The sequence below is a fragment of the Austrofundulus limnaeus genome, unplaced genomic scaffold (genome assembly GCF_001266775.1).
Source record: "Austrofundulus limnaeus strain Quisiro unplaced genomic scaffold, Austrofundulus_limnaeus-1.0 Scaffold2, whole genome shotgun sequence".
NCBI lineage: Eukaryota > Metazoa > Chordata > Actinopteri > Cyprinodontiformes > Rivulidae > Austrofundulus > Austrofundulus limnaeus.
In genome coordinates, this window is record NW_013952404.1 from 8,685,473 (window position 1) to 8,708,744 (window position 23,272).

The following is a 23,272-nucleotide window of genomic DNA, read 5'->3' on the forward strand; positions in this document are numbered from 1 at the left end:
CAGTTTCAGTGCGCCGGAGGACGATGAATGAGACTTTTTGTTGGACCAGAAACTGTTAAAGAAAACTACCAAAACTAACTACCATAACTTCATTTCTGGACATTTATGGTTTGATTTCTTTGTATGTATGGATCACTTGGGTTGTTACCGACATCTGGTGAAAATTTCATGTCATTAGCACCTCTAGTAATATATTTACTGAGAAAAATGTTGACGTGTTCAATACTTCTTTTACCCGCTGTATGTTTTTTTATTTTTTATTTACCAGCACTACTTTAAAAACTACAAAGTTTACATTTTAAGCAAAGTTGTGAAACTTTTTTTGATTTGACAAATGTCACTGAAAACAGAACTGTAAAGAACAGAGCCGTGTCCTTGCGTATCACCACAGTTTAGTCTGCGGAGTTGATAAAAAAAGAACTTGTTTCCCAGCAACGATGAGCTCCTGTTCTCTTTATTTTCCTTGGTTATTCTGCTTTTCTACATTGTCTGTGATCAAGGTCTCTGTGGACAAAGTAAGACAGCTTCAAGCTTGACTTCAGAGGCAGTTTTCATCCTTGGCTACAGTCAAATAAAACGGATCATTGCTAAGTCATGTGACCTGCTTCAGTTGGTCAAATTAAATGAGTTAGCAGAGGGTTTTAGGTGGAAAAGTGTCCTACACAAATAAAACAGCTGTTTGTTTGCACATTTTTATATATTTTTTAACGATCCATTCAGCTGTTTTTTTTTGTTTGTTTGTTTGTTTGTTTGTTTGTTTGTTTGTTTGTTTGTTTGTTTGTTTGTTTGTTTGTTTGTTTTTTGTTTCAGGTGGTTGTATCATAAAGAATCAGTCAAACCAGACTCTGCAGTTCTGTGCTGATTTGTTGGGCCTGGACCAGGACGACCTACGTGTCAGCCTCACAACAAGAGTCATGCTTACGACATCAGGGGGCGCCAAAGGCACAGTTATCAAGTAAGATTCACTGTAATGAGTTTCAAACGTCCAAGGCATTGTAAAAAAAAAAGCTTTCAAATGAAATCATTTAAACATGGTTTGTTAACAGTAAATTTAACATTTTAATGAGGTTAAATAAGACTTCCTCAGTAGAGTTTCTTTCTGAATCTTGTCATCAAACCAAGTCCTTCACAGCTGAAATGAACTCCCTGACTGGTGTTTCAGTGCAGGTAAAAGAACATATTCAGAGGAGAACTTGACATTGACACTGCTTTTGTGTACCTTGATGGCGATGCGGCGTTTGAGTGATGTGGCCCTGTTTGCTAGATTAATATTTTAAAACAGCCAGATGCTAGACTGGCCTGGAAGTGTTTCCTCCTCATTAATAATGCAGCTCGCGTCTGAAGAGGCCGAGGAGCGTGGCTGCAGTACAGTGAAGCCCCGGCGTCCGGGGAGCAGGTGGAGGGATGAGGGACGGTCTTTGTTGCTGAGATCCAGACGAAACGGCTCCACCCCTGGGAGGTGGCAGGAGGGGGCAACAGAAGGGGGCGGAGACAACAGAGACTTTGAAACTTGTATGAATATGAAACATTGCGGCCGATGAAAACGCCTGTCACTGTGATTAATTGTAAGGATCATCTGTGTTTAAGTACTTCTGTCAGGAATGAGAGTTTTACTGGTAAAAGTTTAGACCAGAGAAGCCCAAAGTGGGGCCCGTGGGCCAAATTTGGCCCGCCAAGCCATTTGATTTGGCCCACCAACAGTTGCCAAAGTTACAAGGTTGTAACCTGTTATCCTATAGAAACACAGTGTTTCCATTGGTCAAATGACTATGTAAAAGTGAAGGTAGTTTTCAGTCATGGTGCTGACATTTCTTTGATTTATTAGGATTAAACATGAAACATGAAATGACAACAAGAAATATTTAGATCAGATTTAACCACACATGTAGATTTGCACACTTTATAAGGCCACAAAAACTCATATTTTATCAATTTATGAAATGTCCCATGAGCCTTTGCTACTTGAGCGTATGGCAGACTTTCTCCAGACAAAAGAGGGCCATTGCATAGCTTAATCGTTAAAAATAAAGGACTTTACTTAAAAAAGTATTTGTATTTCATGTATTATATAACTGCATTTGGCCCGCAGCCATGGATAGATTTTCATTTTGGCCCCCTCGGGGAAAATGTTTGGGCACCCCTGGTTTAGACTAAAAGGAGCTAGTGGGAGAAGATACAGCAAAGCAAAGTAGTTATATTATCATTTCAAAMTTAATTTCTTACTTGCTGGAACAGCTGAGTTGAGCTCTTAGCCAATGGAGAGGTGCACTTTTTGTCAAACTGTTCAGCATCTTCAAATAATTTCAACAAGTCTGCTGAATGCCCAGCAGATTTTTGGGTACCACTTTACAATAAGGCTCCCCTTATAGATGACTTATAAATAGTTTATAGATCGGTTATTAATTCATCTGTAGACACTTTATAAATCGTTATAAGTGTTTATTATTCACTAATTAAGGACGGAAAAGAGACAAAATTGTCTTGTTTCTTGCCAAATAGTGACCCAAATCTGTTCATGTATATATTACATCTAAAGGTGCTTTATTAAACATTTCAGACTAGGTCACTACCTTGTAAGCACAATAATTTATTGAAAACACATATTTTACATGTAATATTGAACTGTATTACTGCATTATACAGTACATATCCACAGTAATCAAAGGGAGCTTTATTGTAAAGTGTAAAACAGCATACTATTTATTAATGACTAATAATGTCATAACAGATCCTTATAGTGTCCTGTTTTTCACTTTACAATAAGGCTCCTTTATGTCATTTATACATAAAGGATTTATTTATTTGTCATTAATAAATAGTGTACCTACTGTCTTACATTTTACAATAAGGCTTCCTTTGACAGTTAATATGTATATTTCAGTAATATAGTACAAATATTATTTTTTAAATATGTGTTTCCAATACCTAATTATGCTTACAAACCTAGTAATATGTACACGAAGAGATTTGGCTCACTATTTGGCAAGACAGTTTTGTCTCTTTCCCTCTTTTAATTAATCCATAATAAACATTTATTGACGATTTATAAAGTGTTTACAGATGAATACCTATCTATAAATTATTTATAAGCCATCTATAGGGGGAGCCTTATTGTAAAGTGGTACCAATTTTTGTTTCAATGCCCTCTCTTTAACTGAGAAACCCTCAGGTAGGACAGAGTGTCGCTCCAACTAAAAAATATTCGATGCCCCAATAAAAATGGGGTTGATAGAAAAATCAAGAGTCAAGGTTGTCCCAGTTATGAATTTTATCTCCCTGCCCCACTTTGTGTGTGTGTGTGTGTGTGTGTCCCCAGGGTGCCTCTAAAGGTGGAACAAGCGAACAATGCCCGTGACGCCCTGGCCAAGACAGTATACAGCCGCCTCTTTGATCACGTGGTCCAGCGTGTAAACCAGTGTTTCCCTTTCCAGACCTCCTCCAACTTTATTGGCGTGCTGGACATTGCTGGGTTTGGTAATAAAATGTTGTCTGGTAGTTTTAAATATAGTGTACAACTTGTAGCACAGTGGCATAAAAAGCCGTAATATTCTTCTTGTTACTTTCTAAATTGACTGCTTTTTGCTCCCATCTGGATGCCATTTTATGTCGCTATGTTCAGAATTAAGATTCCTGTCTGCGCATTCATTTAGACACTCTGATGCATATAAACACTTCATTACRGGGCCTCTTGCTTGAGAAATCATTTCCCCATTGCTATAATTAAAATGAGCTCAACAGATTTTTTTTTTCATTTGGAGAATTAATTGAAATCCATGTTTTTCTGCTTCTTCTATTTCTTCTTTTCTAAGAATATTTCGAGCATAACAGCTTTGAGCAGTTCTGCATCAATTACTGCAATGAGAAACTGCAGCAGTTCTTCAACGAGCGCATCCTCAAGGAGGTGAGTGAGCATCCTGTGGAATAATGTGATTACGTGTGGTTTACCTCCCTTTTTTTTCCCTGGGAATCCTGCCACATMGAGTCACAAATGAGCCAAACTTATTGACTCTTTCATGAGGCAGAGATGGTTGGCACGCTAAGCTTTCCTTTTGTTTTTTTTTTCTTTTATATTTTCTCCTATGTTCGCTCTCATTAGAATGGTAATTTCTCATGGGACGTGACGAGGCTTGTTTTTTCTCTCCTGTGATCTTTTAACAATATTCTTTTCCAAGGTCTGTAATTATTCCTGTTTTAGCCTCTGTCTAGTTATCCGAATGTTGTCAGTTTGCTATTTTGACGTGCTTTTATTTTTTTAAGAAGTTAGAGCATCCCTCAAAAAAAAAAACATGTTTTTTTTACATCAATATTTTTTCTTTCCACGTTTTAGGAGCAAGAGCTTTATCAAAGGGAAGGGCTGGGAGTGAATGAAGTACATTACGTTGATAACCAGGACTGCATAGGTAACCCTCTGCATCAGTTTATCTTGACACTGCACTTTTGAGAGTTTTGCCGTGTGCACACAGTCACTACTGGAAACTTTCTCCTGAAGCTGATAGTAACAGCAGACTTGACCTGATTTCAAATGCCCAAGAATCAAAATTCTATATGTGCTACTGGTGCCTTAGAGGATTCTTGTAAATGAAAACAGACAAACCYGTCAATCGTAAACATTTCAGAGGTTATGCTGCGAAATATTAAATGTTTTTTACCAACCAGAATAAAGACAGGAATCAAAATACCACATATTTCTGAGGTTGGTTTTAGAAAAATTTTCACTCACTAGCCATCTTTCCATCAACACTTTTTTTGCGCATTTTGTAGAGGTTGATGGAAATGGCCAAATTCGAGAAAAAATTCCTCAATTTCGCGAAAAACTTTTTAACGCTGGCTTGAGCTGGTTTTCGGATTCTCAGAAAAAGAGTTGATGCTCAAAAGGGAAAATGGAAACACACTTGGCAAATAAGTTTTGACGTAGCAAATACTTACCTCACATGATGTTGGCATCTTCCCGGATATTCCCTTAATAAGAGAAAACATAGCTGGAAGCATGTGTGGACTGACGGCATGTATCAATATCAATACTAGTGGATATGACAGAACAATTACAACTTGTCCAATAGGAAGACATTCCTGAAAACTTCTCTCCATTGTCCTGAGATGTGTGGTCCCTGCTACAACTTCTACTTCCTGTTTTCTTAGAACCATGCGTAACATGTTGTAGGTCTGATGAAATTACGCTCCAAACCAGTAGATGGACGCCTGATTCGCTTTTTTTTTTTTAAGTTTGCTCAGAATTCACATTYCAATTGATGGAAACATGGCTACTGATGCTTTGTTTTGGGTCATTTTTCTGAGCTCCACACCAGAGCAGCAAAACTACACTGGGTGAAAGGACAAACACTTATTTCCTCTTATTATTCTCAGAGCTGGCATCTCTGAGGGCAGCAAGTTCAACGAGTATTTGTGGGGTCTGTGGCCTTTCTTGTATAATGAGAAGCTGGAGAAATTATGCCCCTTGTTTTGGTTGCGTCTGTCCTCGAATGAATCCCAGAATTAATGAGATGAAGTAGTCCACSTATCAAGGTGAAGCAGTTTGATTTGTATTTCAAAGGTTGCGATTATTCAGGTGTGAGGCTAACTGACAGCACTGAATAACATTTATGACTTGCAAATGACCGTTTGGGATGGCCATTAATTCACTCATCAATCTACAGGATTTATGCGCAGGTGCTTGTTCATGGAGATTTTTTTTCTAAGGTCCTTGGCCATCGCACTATTTTCTAAACAGCATGTTGTATGAATAATTCAAATACGTGTCTAAATGAGCCTCCAGATGAACGAGTTTTCTACTTTTGGAAGATGCGAACTTGAAAAAGAATAAACAGTGGAAACTTCCACTAAATCTTACGTTTGCAGACAGAACACAGTCGTTCAACACTTTAAGTAAATACACTGTGGAGAATCATTCTGATGTTTTGTAACTGATTGAAGTTTGGGAATTTTAGAGGTTTGTCAGTTTGGATGTTTTATGGTTTAACTAGCATTTAGCTTGACATAAGTATTACAATCAAAATACTACGTAGACTCTTCAGAGCTAGATTTAAACATGATCCTGACATTGATAATTAAATAGCTGACTTTTCCAGATCTTGTGGAGGCGAAGCTGGTGGGAATCCTGGACATTTTGGATGAAGAGAACCGTCTCCCTCAGCCCAGCGACCAACATTTTGCACTGGCTGTTCACGGCAAACACAAAGACCACTTCAGACTGACGGTCAGACCTCTGAGCCGCGCTCGCTTTTCCTCTTTCTTACACTCTTTTACTTTGGCTCTCTCTTTTCCCATGCTTTGTCTCCAGCTCTCTGCCATTGTTCCCCTTTGTGTTTTTAGTTCCTTTTGTTAGACTGGAAAAAATGTAACTACACATCTAGTCTGTCATTGTGAATGCTGTTACTTCTGCTGGGAGTTTTTTTTTATTTCTTTTTTCTTTTTTTTTTTTCTTTTACCAGTTCCACTCCTTCCCCCGGCTGTTCTTTGTCTTTATTGTTGGACACTCTGCCTGCTTATCTGCAAACATGAAATCCCTTTAAGAATTTAGCCTTGACGCTCATTCAAGCTTAAGTTTCGAAGTGGCCGGCTGCAGCCACGCTATTTTCGTCTCCATTGACGGCTATTCTGTGCATTCAATAGGGCTGAAAAAATGAATGTAAATGTTTGAATGTGCTGTGGTAGCAAACGTCTCTGCTTCAGTTTTCACAGTTTTTTCCCCCCTACAGGGTCAGTTGTCATGGTTCTTCCTGCTGATGATGAAACTAATTGAGCTCAAACTTTTGTTAAGGTTTATTCTGAAAAATGATTGACGTCTGGAGCCTTTCACAAGTGTTGTTCTGAAAAGGATGAATGTGGCATTGAGAAAGATCTCAAAGAATTGTTCAGATGCACTTTCTGAGCACAATTTACCCTGAACAAAGTTTTAAAGGAATGTGTGTATTTATTAGCTCAAGCAGGTGTAGTTGGGAAGTTTAGTTCTTCAGACTTATTGACCAGATTTTGTTTATTTATTTATTTACACACCCAGGTTCCCAGAAAGTCAAAGTTGGCCGTTCACAGGAATCTTCGGGATGACGAAGGTTTTATTGTCAGACACTTTGCTGGAGCCGTCTGTTACGAAACGGTAATTCTTAACATAAATCATATAATGGATTTACAAAGAGCTGCACATAATCCATTCTTAAAATATTCCCAAGCAAGTATTTTTTTACTTATGTTGAGTCATTGAATATTATCCATTATATCATCCTCTGAAAGATTATTTATCCTAGTGTAAAGATGACAGCGGCTGCTAAAGTTTGATAGATGCTGACAGACTGCTGATGCATAAATGTATGGGAATGCGTGTGTGTGTTGACAGACAAGGTTCGTGGAGAAGAATAATGATGCCCTCCACATGTCATTGGAGAGTTTAGTGTGTGAATCAAAAGACAAATTTGTGCGGGAGCTGTTTGAGAACTCCAACACCTCCAAGGACTCCAAGCAGAAGGCGGGGAAGCTCAGCTTCATCAGCGTTGGGAACAAATTCAAGGTCAGAGTGGTAGTTAAAGCTATTTTTTTCCCTCTTGTTAGACAATATAATGGTCCCTGCAAATAAATAAATCATTACTGTGTGGATATGTGTAAATCCACTGAATGTAGACTCTTGGGTGCCAGAGTACTTTGTGTTATTTTGGATCTTTTTTAAATTTGAATTTTCAGAAATTTAAAAAAAAAATAAAACTTTGGTACAAACTACAAGTAAAATAATCCAAGAATTATAGTGTTCTAAATATTACCAGACGATATTTTTCAGGCTTATTTTGATTTGCTGATTTGAACCTTTTTAAGCTTCTTTTCAGTCTAACTTTTAGATCTGTTGTGTCACTTTTTCTCCTTTCCATTTTCCAGTTTCCCACCTTATTCTGTGCTCCTCTCTTAGACTTCCTCCAGTCTCTCACCTCTTTCCCTCTGAGAAATTCTTCTTTGGTGGATAAATCTGGATAAAGTCTGCTTGAGGTATAAAGGCAGAGTCTGATAGCAGGAGGGGGGAAAAACTAAGGGAACAAAAACTGAGACTTTGAGACTTTCTCACAGATTTAGGTGTCGCAGAAGGACAAAGTTTCAGTGAGGCTCAGCAACAATACCCAAGTTATTATTCATTCCTGATTGATTTCTCAAACCGCTTTTGCTAACCCGGATGTGCAGCTTTTATTTAAATTTACTTGTCTTGTCTGCCACCTTCCAAACAAATATTTAAAACAGTTCTCCTTTCCTGCTCAGACCCAGCTGAACCTGCTGCTGGAGAAACTTCGCAGCACTGTGAGTAAAACGGTCATTAAAATAAACATCAGTTTTTACAACAATATAAAAAACTGGTAAATATGATTTGAGCTGATGGTGAAGTAATGAGTCAGAAGGAGTTTTTTTTTCCCCCGACGCATGTTTGTGTGTGCAGGGATCAAGTTTCATCCGCTGTGTAAAACCCAACCTAAAGATGGTGAGCCACCAGTTTGAAGGAGCTCTAATTCTCTCTCAGCTGCAGTGCTCAGGTAGGAGCCAAACAAAACACCAAGTAGAGGATGTTTATAAAGCAGTTAAACCTTTCAAACCACTGGCTGGTACTATGAGAACAGCAGTAATCTGAGTGATGTTTGTCTGGATTAGGAATGGTGTCCGTGTTGGACCTGATGCAGGGGGGGTTCCCCTCCAGGGCTCCCTTCCATGAGCTCTACAACATGTATAAAGCATACATGCCTGACAAACTCACTCGACTGAATCCTAGACTCTTCTGCAAGGTGGGCTTATTAAGCTGGGGAGATGCTGTGTGCTGCAGGAGTTTAATAATAACTAAATCTGCTTATATAATACCTAATTAGTTAGGTAATTTTTTCAGTGCTAAATTAACAAACAAATATTTGAATGGCTTAAATTCTTACCACTACTGCTGTACCCCTAAATGTCTTTTTTCCCCCTTCCACAGGCTTTGTTCAAAGCACTGGGTTTAAATGATAATGATTTTAAGTTTGGATTAACTCGAGTGTTCTTCCGCCCAGGGAAGGTAAAATATTCARGTTGTCTGTCATTACACATAAACCTGTTTTGACTCATTGAAAACGGGTCATAGATTGATTTGTATCTGTGTGCATCAGTTTGCTGAGTTCGACCAGATCATGAAGTCGGACCCGGAGCACCTGGCCGAGCTGCTGAAGAAGGTCAACAAGTGGTTACTGTGCAGCTGCTGGAAGAAGATCCAGTGGTGCTGCCTGTCGGTCATCAAACGTAGGTTCAATTTCTTGRTGGAACACAAAGTGCAAAAAGTAGCTGAAGCAGCCTAAAACATATTTAGGATAATAGAGATTGTTGGTTCTCGTTTAACTGGGATAATTTCCCCACTTCAWGTGGGCTTTGCAAAAATTGACTTTCTCAAAATACAGCCAGAGTTAAGCTTACTTTTTATGTTCCTAGCACTTCCCTTCTGTTATTGTTCCACTCTTCGTCACCTCGCCTGGGGCAGGTTTTTCACACTGACACTTTTACTACTTTTCATTTCCTTTCGATTATTGAAAGAAGCAGCCTCTGGCTGTAAGGAATAGCACTCCACAAGCACATCCTTGTTGCTCTCAGTGCCAAGTTATCAATTTCTGCCAAATTCACAAAGTGCAGACGGGCTGTGGTATATTTGTATATAGGCGTGAAATGAAATTACATTTCAGCTGTAACTGAGCGCTGCCTCTGGTGCTGGTCATTTATTCTTTCTGTCCTATTATTCCAACACTCTGCCTTATTAGGACTGTTTCATTTGTGTGAGTGAGTGGGAATGCTATGTTCAATTTCAATCTTTAAAGGAAACTATGTTCATATAATACGTCAGAGAGCAGAATTTATATGCTCCTTAAAATGAAAATAAATTATAGATCAATTCTCTGTACTGTAAGTATTTTTGTATGCCTTTTTTTCTCCTCCCAAATACAGTCAGGAATAAAATGAGTTACAGAGCTGTGGCCTGCATTAAGATTCAAAAGACTGTCCGCATGTGGTTGTGTAAGAAGAAGCATAAGCCAAGGTGAGTTTCTTTTTTAAATTGTCTTTTTAAAAATAATTGTTTTTCTCTGTGATTTTTTTTTCTACTTAAATGGATTCACAAAAAGTTGCATTCCATAGTTTTCTCACATCACATAATTACAAGTTCAGATTAGTTTAGAAAGTCACCCATGGCTCATGAGAAACTACTTTTTTTTTTTTCTGTTCTGGCACAGAATCGATGGGATGGTGAAAGTTCAGAAACTGAAGCAGCACATGGAGCGTTTCAACGAGGTGGTGAACGTGCTGAAGGAAGGAAAACAAGAAATGGCCAAACAAGTTCAGGAGCTGGCCGTTGCCATCGATGCTCTGTTGGCAAAAATAAGAGTGAGGCACAGATTTAATAAATGTATATTTATTATGAGATTTTTGGTGTTTCAGTAGCTCAGTGGTCAGTGCTGCTGCCTCATATTCTTAAGGCATATGATTTGAGGTTTCCTCTTTTCAATGATGTCAAGAAATCCTAATTGGAATATGGAAAAATAGGATTCAGACCTGTTTTATAGGGGTCTTCCTGATTAGTAAGACAAATCAAGCCGTATATTTGGATTTGTTGCATATATGTACAATTCTGTTGATTCCAAGCTTAATTTTGTAGTTTTTCAAATACTTTGAAACTTATTTACTCTAAGCATCCATAAGTGTGTAAACATACTGTCAGTATGTTTAGTGTCACCGTGTTTAAACCTTTACCCGAAGCTTCTTTGTGCCATATTTATTTGTCCAGACACGTAAACCCTCAGCACAACCAATCGCCTCACAGTAGAGGTTAGATCTTATCCTTGTGTTATACAGTATATGCTCCTCTATAACACAAGGCTAACACATGCTCCCAAATGTTGTCCTTCCTCTTTTTTTTATTACAGAATCAGTATTTCCAGTGACCATAATATAAGCGTGTGATGAAGACGACTCCTCTCCACTCCAATAATTTAATTTACTGTAGCCGTTTTGCTAAATTATCAGTCCAATTTGGTTAGGGAAAACCCAGCTCTCCCAGCACAATATGCACCCATCTTATTGGACCCTCTAGGTTCAGCAACCTGTCATTACTCGCCATCTAGATTTGGTGTGCAGCATTCCCCAGCTAGGCTGATGCTGTTTTTGAATCAGCAAATTTAATTTGAGACACCATCTGTATTCTGATTGACACTGAGGAAGCAGTGACGCCTTTGTTTTTTTTTCTCCCCCATCCCGAACAGCCAGCGTAGGTTTCCAGTGTTAAACTGTTAGGCCGTTAGCATCCGTGCTGTCAACACGTGTGACATTCTGAATGTTCTGAAATTGCTCCTGGCGTGGTGTGAATAATGCATAAGGTGTCATTCAGACCTCTATACATCGGGGGACAAGACCTTGTCATCTCCCCTCCTCATGTCACTGAGACTCACTCTAATAAACCCTCACAATACGCTGACCTTTTCTCCCCTTGCTTGTGTCTGACAAGTATATGGAGAATTCACCCTTGCGGCTGCCAAGTGCAAGTGACAGACACACTGTCAGTCAGTGGGTTTCTTGTTGCCACATGGGAAGGTTGTAGAAGAAATGTGTGTGTTGTGTTGCTAGCTTTTCCTGATCATTTCCACTTTCCTGAATGACACTCAGCACAAGACCCAGTTTCCTTCTACCAAACTTGGGACCATATGGTAGCAGTCTGTAAACGTCGGAGGAGTTTTATAGTAAACAAACACCTTGCTCATTCTTTTAACAACCTGTACCTTTGAGCGCCACAAGTCGTGAGGTTAAAGGTGACCAATTATGGGTCCTAGAAATTTTTATGGTATGTCTGTGGGCTATCCAGACCATGTTCATTCAATTTAATCCCCACACAAAATAATTCTCAGATAACAAAATTTCCCATTTTCTAGTAGGGTTGGGCATAATCGTATCGTGTGCAATTAATCGTGAGAAAAACATTAATCGATTATTTTTTGGCTCTTGACGATTAATACAATTAATGCCACCAGTCAGACTGACTGGATATTTCCCCGGTCAGTCTGCTCGGTGCTCCTCTCCGCTTCAAATATGACAAACATTTTTAAAAAAGTTCTGTAATTTATCTATCGACACAATTTAAAATTTTAAGTATACCTTAAGTCTGTGATTTTGACACAATTTGGAACAGATTTTTATGAAGAGCAAATCTTTCCCACTAAATTGGTCATGTCTAGGACATAAGGGTGTCCAGGGACTCCAGGGGATTAATCGTCAAATTAATCGTAATCGGCTAAATACCACAATTAATCGTGATTAATTTTTTTGGCAATATCGCCCAACCCTATTTTCTAGTTCTGCCTGCTCTGACTTGCATTCAGAAGAGCTGTTTATGCTAATGAGCTCTGTTTGTAACACCCTCCAAAAATCTGTTGACATTAACTCCGCCCTCCAAAAATCTGTTGACATTAACTCCACCCTCCAAAAATCTGTTGACATTAACTCCGCCCTCTAAAGCCAGCGTTTACGTTAGCATGGCTAACAATAGCAGAAGCTCCATTGTACAACCATATACAGTATATGAGACCCTGAGGCAGAGTCGTGGTTGCAGCTTCTTTTTTTTCTCCCCCTCCTCTACTCTGCACTCTGTTACCAGAGCAGGGAGCAGCAGCGGTCAAAACACCTCAGAAACTCGAACAAYTAGGCTTTAACAAGGCTTTAATAAGCTAAACAATAGAAGTATATGAGAAAACGTGTTCATAACAAATGAAAATAAATAATTAAATTGTGTCCATGCCGGTCTCAAACCCTAGTGTCCCGCTCTTTGGTCCAACGCTCTACCCATTGCCCTATTGGAGTCTTGTTGTGAAATGAGCTGCGCATTACACAACAATCGTGACGGCTTTTTATACTGAGGAGGTGGAACCTCACCCGGGGGTTGTTAGGTGAGGGGCTGAACGCAGGTGCCGGTGGGTTGTCGTACGGCTTGTGACATCACAAAATGACGGAAGTATAAAACTTGTCGTTAATATACATTAAAAATACATTTACTTACAGTAAATATGTGCCTGGGTGCATTTTTTTTTGGTGCTAGGACTGTTTTTTTTAAGAAGTACATACCCAAAGTTGAGTAAAAAAACCTTTAAAATGTGAATTTTGCATAATAGGTCCCCTTTAAATTGAAAAGGAAATGTTTCCTCCATTTCATTTACAATCACGATCTATCATTCATATGTCTTTTGACCACCAGGCCACAGTGATGACCTGGAAGGAGATTGACACAGAGTACCAGGGGCTGGTGAAACACTCTGAGCAGCTGCTCTCCTCCATCAAAAAGAAGAAGCAGGAGGAAGAGGAGACCGAGAGGCTGAAGCGTATCGAGGACGAGATGGAGAAAGAGAGGCAGAGGAGGGAGAAGGAAGAGCAACGGCGCAAACAGGAGGAAGACGACAGAAAACTGTAAGCTGGTGATGATGGAGGAGTCACCGCAGAGGTGTTTGTAAATGAGCAACAGTGACAGGTGTTTAACCTTTGTAGAGTTTCCCTTCACAAAAAAATACATTTCCATTTATGGTTTCTAACTTTAGCAAAGCAGAGATGGAACTGAAACGGAAGCAGGAAGAGGAGGAAAGAAAAAAGAGGAAGGAGGAAGAGAAGGTCATTCAGGTGTGAGCTTCTTACTCTTTGATGTTCCTCTATTAGGTGTTTTCTGTAGGAAGATATGACTTAAAATGTGAAAAAAACTTACAAACTGTCAACAATTTGTAAATAAATGCATTTTAAAAGGCAATTGAATTAATTTTCTCACAACAAACAAACAAACAACAAATTTTATTTAATACAACCACTGATTTTATTAACTTAATGTCAAACAAAACAATATAAAGTTTATTGTTGAACAGCTAGTAGGTTTTGTGTTTTTTGCTTTTTTTATTTAACCATAAGGTCAGTATTATCAAGAAAGTCTAACTATTGTTGAATGTTTGTTCTTCCCCCAGTTTCAGACAAATAATCAGGAAAATTTTTATTAGCTGCCAAAAACACTTGTAATTTGGCCTAATTAGTCTTTGCTGGGTTCTCATTGTTTAGAAATGTCTGGCACYTGGGTTAGTTTTAGTTTGATGACAAGAACATAGTTTATGTAGATTATATACAATCGGATCAAGTGTGTCTTGTGGTCTGTGTGTCCACAGGCTGAGCTGGAGAAGCAGATGGCTCTGGAGCGTGAGGAGCAGGCCCAGCACGCTGCAGTATTGGAGCAGGAGAGGAGAGACAAGGAGCTCGCCATGAGAATCGCTCAGAGCGAGGCTGAGCTCATCAGTGACGAAGGCCAGGGYGATCCGTCCCTGCGCAGGTACCGCATCTGCAGGGTAATCCGTGATATCAGAGTGTCGTGCGCTGTGAATAAGTAATGCGGACCCAGCCTGACCTCAGCATGCAAATGTAACRGACTCTCTCCTGTTGCAGTGTTTTCTACATCGATGACTCTTTTTCAGATCTTCCTATCTCTTCCTCCTCAGCCAGAGCCATGTAAGAAATCAGAACCAAGTGTAACTAATACTTATTGTAGACGGTAGTTTAGTTCCTCACACTCTTAGGTCCCGTCCACACGAGAAGAGTACTTTGTGAAGATGTACGGTTTGTTTTGTTTTCACTTTTCAAACTTGCGTCCACACAGAAACAAKTTCGGAGTCCCTAAATGGTATTTTCAGAGAAGGAATAAAATCTCTGAACGACACCTTTGCGTTCTTGTGTGGATAGCCTAAATGCAACCTTTAGAAAATTATGATGTCACAGACCTACTTCTTATCAAACCTYCAACCCCAAGCTTTACAAGAATAACAACCATAAGGATATGGTATTTATGCATTTATTTAGWTTTTCAACTACAGCAAAAAWTTTTGTATGCTGTTTTACCTCAGAATTATTGTTGTCGTTATTGTTCAACAGTCTTGTCTGTTGAACAATAACAGCCTTAAATAGACCCAAATCCTCTTCTAATTATAGTGATGCCCCAATTTTAGCAGGGGTCACGTTATTAGAGTACCCACGAATTATGAAAAATGTGAATACTGAATTTGTTCCTAAAACAAACGTTGGAAACTCCTGAGTAAGAAAAGTCCCTATTGGCTGTCTTAAAAGTCGCTAGATGACGTCATCACTTTGGGAGATTGTCAATAATTGTGATCTGAACTGTAGGAGATGTTGAAGAGGAAAAKAAAGTGAAGAAAAACATTAAATATGTTCAGAACCGCAATTAAACTTAATGAAACAAAAAACTATTTAATGACTTCAATCCATAGATCCACATCTTAAATTTAATCTGCAGACTATTAGATGTCACGAGGCACYCAGGGAGGATGAGGTGAGGAAGTGACTAATCTGTAAGTCAAATGCAGCCGGGTCCAGGGATTTATTTTAGAGAGACACTACAAAAAACATTACAGTAAATATTACATACGCTTTGTAAACCAGACAGGAGCAGTGGCAGCTTTGAGCATGCGTGATTCATTTGCAGCAGTCGGTCTGCTCTCAGCTGACTGCAGCCGGGGGTGGATAATCATCCATTATGTCCCTATATTTGGACTGATACAACTCCAGTCAGCACAAATCTGCACTTTAGTGCTCTTGTAGTTTAGCGTAACACAATGTAGAAATTCCACTTTGTTGTCAGTCCGCAAAAAGCAATTTGGCTTCTTTTCTTGTTTTCACCCTGCTACTTTTATTTTTCTGCAACATCTTTATTGTTTTTGGTGTACTTTTGTTGCAGCATTACAGCACCACATATAGACCTGGCATAGTTATAACAGAGTTTTCAGGGTTTCCGTGTGGATGAAATATTTCTAGAAATGGTGCCACATTTCAGAAGAAAAATTTTGTTTTGATTTTTAAAGAACGTTCTTGTGTGGACAGGACTATTATCCCTTTTTTAGTTCTAAATCCACCAGTTGCCTAATGTAGATGCAAGATTATATTTTTAATTCATTTCCAGAGTTTAATCTCCTAATGCTGCATTCACACCAAACAAGATTTGGGCGTCAAGAACGCATCCAACACTTCAAGTTGGATGCTTGTGCACTTTGAGGTCAGACGCTTGTCAAAATTGCTCTTGACGCACGTCAATCACGTCGAGAGCCACCTCTGCCGGTCTCTGGTGGATGAAATAAAGGAAGTGGCTTTGCTTTATTTACTGAGAGCAAGAGACAGTTGCACTCACCAGATAATTAATTCATAATTAATCCACCAGATAATTCAGAGACGTTCTGAGTTTGGTGAGTTTCACCACTCCAGGATCTGCGAGCTGACGAGACTCGCTTTCAGATATAATTTTGTCCTGAMCTCAGTTTGACMAGCCGCTGACCATCTGTGCCAATATCTCCTGCCAGGACACTGACTYCAGGCACTCGATTTCAGCTTAAGAGCTCCTGTCCACCTGTGTCAGGTTAGTGGACATCACTCAGGAAACCATCCCGTCTAAAAATATGTCACTACGTCACACAGTGGAGTCTCTCTGATTGGTTGACGCTGCGCGTCGAGCTGCAAAATTCTGATTTTCCAACTCTAGTGTTCGAGGCGCGTAACGTTCATCAAGCACGTCAAATCCTCAAAAGGCTTCAAAACACACCCTACTAGATGCACCACAGCACTTCCCGATGCTCCTTGACGCGTGTCCACCATAGACTGCATGTAAACCTGACACCCTGATGCTCAAAACGCTTTTGGTGTGAACACAGATAATTATTTTATAAATTCAGGAGCGAAGTCCGTACACTGTTTAAAAGGTTGATGTAATGGATTAAGCAATACATTTTCATGTGGTAAAACAGAGTACAAAGCTCTAAAAAATGTATTTTTTATTTATACACTCTTACACTCTTAATTAGTTTGATATTACCTATATGAATAGGTTATTTATTAGCATCAGTTATTTCATTATTATTAAGAAACTTTTATTTTACCAGGAAAAATCCCACTGAGATTAAAAACCTCTTTAATAAAGGAGTTCTGGCCAAGATAGACAGCAGTAAGTACAATTAATTTACATAGTTACACTTTAAATTACTAAAAGGAAATATTAAACACATTTAGAAGCAAAACTAAGAACATAATGGAATAAAGCACAAATCTCCTCAGTATCAATTTAAAAGCTCTCAAAGATATAATGTCTCTTAATACAAGCCATTATTTTGTTTGTTTTTGCATTAAAAGTGAAACAAAACTTATTTTGAAAAAGAAAAAACAGCTTTAATCTCAGCTTCTTCACAAGTTTCATATGGAGGTGAAAAGTGAGGAAGTCGTCAATCAAGACACCAAAGTATTTATACTGGTGAACTACTTCTATTTCATTTCCCTGCAGAGTGGTCACTGAGGTGGTTGTTTGCATTTGATTTCTGGATTTATAGATCAACATAAGTTCAGTCTTATCTGCATTATGAACAAGCTTCAATTGCAATAATGAGTCCTGTATAACTCAGTCAGTAACCTGAGCAGGACTTAATGCACAGCAGTAAATAACCATGTCATCAGCATAAAAATGTAAATTAGCATCTGACACATTCAGACCCAAATCATTTGGATATGAATTTATGTTATGAACTTTGGGAAAGCTTACTAACATAAAAAATGTACACAGCCTTTTTTTATATTATTAATATTTTCTCTCTGACCAGAGTCTCCCTAAACAACATTTTTCTCAGATCTAGTCACACAACATTTCTGGCCTTGTGGCTTAAAAACATCCAAAAAGATCTCAGCTTCCCTCCGTATTTCCTTTTCTCTCGCCAACCTTTTTCCCTTTTACCAACTGCCAGACGCAAAGAGCAGCCATACTGCTTCACTTCCACTTCTTCCTGCAACAAAATGAAAGCTTTCTTTTCTGTTTTATAACTGTCACACACTGGCACGTGTTGTAAATATCCCGATTAAGTTTGATCCTTCCGGTCAGTAAGACATCTCAATGATAATGTAATGATTCAGGGATCAGCAGTCTTTAATCCAAGGCACTACACTGACTGTAATTAGAGAAGGCAAATCTTTTTCTTATTATGGAATCAGCTGCTTCAGCTCAGCAGGGAAGCTGCAAACATGAGATAAGAGCTCAGCAACGATCTGTCAGGTAGATGAAACTGCATCACTTTCTGTTAATTTGTTTGTTTTTTTTTTACAGAAAAGCAGTGCTGATTAGGGTTCTTAATGCTTTTAACATTCATCCAAGTAATATCAAAGGAGAAAAACATCTCATTCGTTTGCCATTGAAACGCATTACTTTATTGTAGGCTTAAAATGATCAAATTAATACAGCATCAAAGTTTGTTGTATTTACTGTGGCATTTATGGGCTTTTTTTCATCTAAGACTGAACTGAATTAATTATTTACTTGTGGAAACAAACACTTTCCCTGAAATGTGAAACTCGGATCACATTCAGTGTGAAATGTACAAAACTCWGCTGTGATAAGTTTATCTTTGGTTTTCTCACAGTGTAAAGACACTCACCTGTATGCACACACAGGCTCTTTGGTTGTTGTTGCTGATTTTTTTTTTCACACCCACAAATCATCTGTTCCTATCTCCAGGGGTCCGCAGGTGCAGGCAACCAAAGCTGCTGCCGGTGTGAAAAAGTACGATCTGAGCAAGTGGAAGTATGCTGAGCTGAGAGATGTCATTAACACTTCCTGTGGTGAGAAACTCCTGAATCCAGTTTCAGCTGGAGGTTGGCTTTTCGGGAGCTCTGAACTCCCACCCAATCTCACAAACAAACACACACACACACACACACACACACACACACACACGCACATTCCGAGCACATTTAAGTGTTAGGAGTTGTTAGTTACTCCTTCAGCTCAAATTTATTTATTGTTTTTTAAACCAAATGTTAGACAATTCAGCACCAACTCGTGTTTTGGCACTTCTGGTACCCAAACTCGTGTGGCGTCACCAGCAGGCCTTTCATCAGGACGTCATGTCTTTGAGTTGCCAGAGTAGCTGTTGAAATGCTTCAACTTCAGCTGTCCAGAGTGTGAACATGATGGCATGGCGGGGGGGGGGATCATCAAAGGAGCAATGTGAGGATGTTTCCACTTACGCTGTGGCTCACTGCCTTGTGTCTTAGTGGTGGAGAGAGGAAATTATTACCATCATGAAAGATGGCTAACATTCGCTTCTTCTCAGTCAGCATGAAAGGCTGAGGACTTTCTGATGGCTCCCACTTCGGCGCCTCCTTTAACATCGCCGCTGTACTCGGATCAGATTCAGGCCTTCCAAGGACATCTGGATCATTTGTGAAAGGCAGTGGCTCGGATGGAGAATTTTCTGTGTGCTTTCTTAATATAAACTGTATTACCACAAACCAGGGGTATTTCTCAAACTTTCACAAGGTTTAATCCAAATTGCAAATGTTCATTGAATGCGGGAAATCCTGGGGTAATGCCGAAACAAAATGACGTTAAGGAATTTCAGAAATGTGATTTTACTTTAATAATATGAGTGGTAAGGAGATGTCAACTGATGCACCTCAGTTCATATTTTATCTATAATATTAATGTATTTAATATTAATATATCCCTAAATAAGTCTTTAATTTGAAGGAGTACAATGAACGGAACATTTAATAGAAACAAGTTTTCTTAGGTTTGAAGCCACCACTTAGTCGAATTATTATAAAGATAGTTTTATTAACTTGTTGCTGTTTAACAAAAATAGGTTAATAAACTGTGAATAAAAATACAAAAACTTTATACGTTTTACTATAGTATTACCCTAAACTATTTTGTTTGACAACATTAGGATTTTTTTGTTTTCCTGTTAAATGTTTTTTTTATGTATTAAATGTGGAAACGTCAAGTTAGGACTTCGGTGTACACCTATTTGTGAGAGGTTTATTGGTTCTTGTAACAGCAGCAGAACCAGCTTGATACCTGATGGAAAGATGTGAGCAGTTGAGAACGTCTAATCTAACGCTCAGCATGAAACCTAAAGGTCCTTTCACCTGAAACGTTAAAGAGTTTGTGCTGCTGTTCTCCTGGTGTAAAGCTCCGTCATGTTAAAGTTCACCACTTTGACAAATTCCAGGATGTGTAAAATGGTTAAAAAAAGGTATTAATTCATTTGTTTAAATTCACAGACATTGATCTGCTGGCAGCCTGCAGGGAGGAGTTCCACCGTCGCCTGAAGGTTTATCACGCCTGGAAGTCCAAGAACAAGAAACGTGACGATGATGGGAGTTATCAGAGAGCTCCCAAATCTATCACAGACTATGGTCAGTAAAGAACGTTCCTTGACATAATATTTTATGGATCTAAATGTGTTTAAAGTTATGTCTCAACAGTGGAAATGAGAAACAGTGACCATACTTTTAGAAAGTGTACGGCACATAAACAATGTTTATCCTGGACGCTCACCTTCTCCTCCAGGAAACACTAACCAATAAAAAAAGGTTCTTCATCTTTATTACAAATCAGTTTTTATAACGTTCTCATCACAGCCGAGCAGAATCCAGCGCCGCCAACGACKGCCCAGCATCACGAAGTCGCGATGAACCGTCAGCAGCGCTACTTTCGCATTCCCTTCATCCGTCCCGCCGACCAGTACAAGGACCCCCAGAATAAAAAGAAGGGCTGGTGGTACGCCCACTTCGACGGGCCGTGGATAGCCAGACAGATGGAGCTTCATCCTGACAAACAGCCCATTGTTTTGGTCGCAGGTGACTCATCAGCCTTTTCTTTGTCTCGTTCCAACAAAGACATGGTGATGTGACAATTATATTCAGATGAGCCTTTTATGTCATTGCAAAAAATGAATATTGAAGCCGTTTATTTAGCAAGTTTAATCTCTCACCTGATGCTAAGCTGATGTGTATTTTTCTCTCTCTCTCTCGGGGATAAACGTTGGGGGAAATTTTGTTCTTTCAGTAAACCCGTGCTCTTTGGCTTTCAGGCAAAGACGATATGGAAATGTGCGAGCTGAGTCTGGAGGAGACGGGCTTGACCAGGAAGAGGGGGGCAGAGATCCTGCCCAGGCAGTTTGAAGAAATCTGGGAGCGCTGCGACGGGATTCAGTATCTGAAGAAAGCCATAGAGAACAAGCAGGCCCGCCCGACGTACGCCACTGCCATGCTGCAGAGCCTCCTCAAGTGAACCAGAGCTGCCTCTGAAACACGACACGGAAGCTGCACGGTGCAGCTGTGGTAGGATGCTCTCACAACTTCCTGTTGGCGTGCAACTCACAGAAACGTCTTTACTTTTTTGTTGTTTATGTCTGGCTTTTTAAACATTTTTGCAGTGCAACACTTAAGCTGTGTAGCGTTAGCYTTCAAGCTAAGTCTTTCTAAATCTATGCATGAATTGACAATCCCACAGAGAGGCCTTAAACTGCGTTATTGTTGCACCACAGAAGTCTGAATTGTCTTTTTTCTTTTTTTCAAGCTTCTTATAAGAACAACAACCAGTTACAGCAAAATGTTTTAATAGTGTGTAATCCTCTTGTGATGCCATAAAATCATGCTTTATGTGGGTATTCTGAATATGAAGACATACAATTTGGATACARTTGGGATATTGGCATTGTTCACATATAATCAGACATGTGTTGCAAAATTCAATCAACACATTTAGCAAAATATTCTAATATGGAAACTCATTCAAGTCTTTTAAARCAATTTCTTTTAACTCTTGAAAAATGGGATGTTTTTGTATTGTTGCTCATTTGATATGTAAGAGGGAAATGTTTTCATGTGTGCAGTTTGGTGGGTATGAGGTCGTTTTACAGACAGTGATGTCATTTGTGTGTGTTTGTTTTGTGCGTTTATTTAATTCAGTTGAATACTGGACCCCCTGTTACGGTCAGAGCGGGAATTCTTCAGTCAATTTACTTACTAACCCTTGTTTGGACTTAGTAACATAATTATTATGAATCTTGTTGTTGACATGACTATAATTACTGAGTTACTGTCAATCATCTCATCTTTAACTTCAAAGGCCTTTGCTCTGAAAATAAACATGTTCCTGAGACGAGCTTGACTGTTTTAATTTGTTGTTGTTGTTTTTTTTGTTTGTTTGTTTTGTTTTGTTTTTTGTTTTTTTTTTTGTTTGTTTTTTTGTCTTTTTATTTTTTAACCTTTCTTATTTAAATAACAAGTGAAAATGACACAGAAGTGAAATATACACTCACTGGCCACACCTGTCTAACTGCTCATTAAGGCAAATATTGAATCAGCCAATCACATGGCAGCAACTCAATGCATTTAGGCATGTAGACATGGTCAAGACGATCTGCTGCAGTTCAAACCAAGTATCAGAATGGAGAAGKAAGGTGATGTTATGGCAGAGGCACAGAGACAGGCCAGGTTGTTGTCTGTGTTTCCTGATGTTGCAATAAAACTCAGCTGATCATCTCACGGAGTACCTTCATTCTTGGACCACGTATTTCTGTCTTTGTTAAATAAATATTACCATAACAGGTGATTTAAGTGACTTTGAACGTGGRATGGTTGTTGGTGTCAGACGGGCTGGTTTGAGTATTTCAGAAACTGCTGATCTACTGGGATTTTCACCCACAACCATCTCTAGGGTTTACAGAGAATGGTCCAAAACAGAGAAAATATCCAGTGAGCGGCAGTTCTGTGGGCGGAAATGCCTTGTTGATGCCAGAGGTCAGAGGAGAATGGGCAGACTGGTTCGAGCTGATAGAACAGCAGTAACTCAAATAACCACTTGTTACAACCAAGGTCTGCAGAAGAGCATCTCTGAACACACAACACATCAAACCTTGAGGCAGATGGGCTACAGCAGAAGACCACACTGCATGTCACTCCTGTCAGCTAAGAACAGGAAACTGAGGCTACAATCCACACAGGCTCACCAAAACTGGACAATAGAAGATTGGAAAAATGTTGCCTGGTCTGATGAGTCTCGATTTCTGCTGCGACATTCAGATGATAGGGTCAGAATTTGTTGTCAACAACATGAAAGCATGGATCCATCCTGCCTTGTATCAACGGTTCAGGCTGGTGGTGGTGCAATGGTGTGGGGGATATATTCCTGGCACACTTTAGGCCCATTAGTACCAGTTGAGCATCGTGTCAATGCCACAGCCTACCTGAGTATTGCTGCTGACCATGTCCATCCCTTTATGACCACAYTGTACCCAACATCTGATGGCTACTTTCAGCAGGATAATGAGCCTTATCATAAGGAGTGAATCATCTCAGACTGGTTTCTTGAACATGACAATGAGTTCACTGTACTCAAATGGCCTCCACAGTCACCAGATCTCAATCCAATAGAGCA

The 23,272-nt window shown here is 39.3% G+C and overlaps 1 protein-coding gene across 5 annotated transcripts in view; it reads left to right on the forward strand.

The window, feature by feature from the left end:
* myo6b (myosin VIb) overlaps nucleotides 1-22,012 on the forward strand; it is a 38,109-nt gene extending 16,097 nt beyond the window's left edge. For 3 of the 5 annotated variants that reach the window (XM_014014613.1, XM_014014632.1, XM_014014621.1), the window contains 22 exons: nucleotides 811-955; nucleotides 3,317-3,474; nucleotides 3,810-3,901; nucleotides 4,328-4,400; nucleotides 6,087-6,214; nucleotides 7,019-7,114; nucleotides 7,352-7,522; nucleotides 8,254-8,292; nucleotides 8,429-8,522; nucleotides 8,638-8,768; nucleotides 8,954-9,031; nucleotides 9,123-9,252; nucleotides 9,946-10,036; nucleotides 10,230-10,380; nucleotides 13,235-13,443; nucleotides 13,572-13,650; nucleotides 14,178-14,338; nucleotides 14,452-14,514; nucleotides 18,560-18,663; nucleotides 20,110-20,244; nucleotides 20,470-20,688; nucleotides 20,922-22,012. In XM_014014613.1, the coding sequence (XP_013870067.1) occupies nucleotides 811-955; nucleotides 3,317-3,474; nucleotides 3,810-3,901; nucleotides 4,328-4,400; nucleotides 6,087-6,214; nucleotides 7,019-7,114; nucleotides 7,352-7,522; nucleotides 8,254-8,292; nucleotides 8,429-8,522; nucleotides 8,638-8,768; nucleotides 8,954-9,031; nucleotides 9,123-9,252; nucleotides 9,946-10,036; nucleotides 10,230-10,380; nucleotides 13,235-13,443; nucleotides 13,572-13,650; nucleotides 14,178-14,338; nucleotides 14,452-14,514; nucleotides 18,560-18,663; nucleotides 20,110-20,244; nucleotides 20,470-20,688; nucleotides 20,922-21,121 (2,747 nt within the window). In that variant the 3' untranslated portion in view covers nucleotides 21,122-22,012. The remainder of the gene's footprint in view (nucleotides 1-810; nucleotides 956-3,316; nucleotides 3,475-3,809; nucleotides 3,902-4,327; nucleotides 4,401-6,086; nucleotides 6,215-7,018; nucleotides 7,115-7,351; nucleotides 7,523-8,253; nucleotides 8,293-8,428; nucleotides 8,523-8,637; nucleotides 8,769-8,953; nucleotides 9,032-9,122; nucleotides 9,253-9,945; nucleotides 10,037-10,229; nucleotides 10,381-13,234; nucleotides 13,444-13,571; nucleotides 13,651-14,177; nucleotides 14,339-14,451; nucleotides 14,515-18,559; nucleotides 18,664-20,109; nucleotides 20,245-20,469; nucleotides 20,689-20,921) is intronic. The other 2 variants (XM_014014639.1, XM_014014646.1) reach the window with 1 other exon arrangement.
* Nucleotides 22,013-23,272: the final 1,260 nt, after the last annotated feature.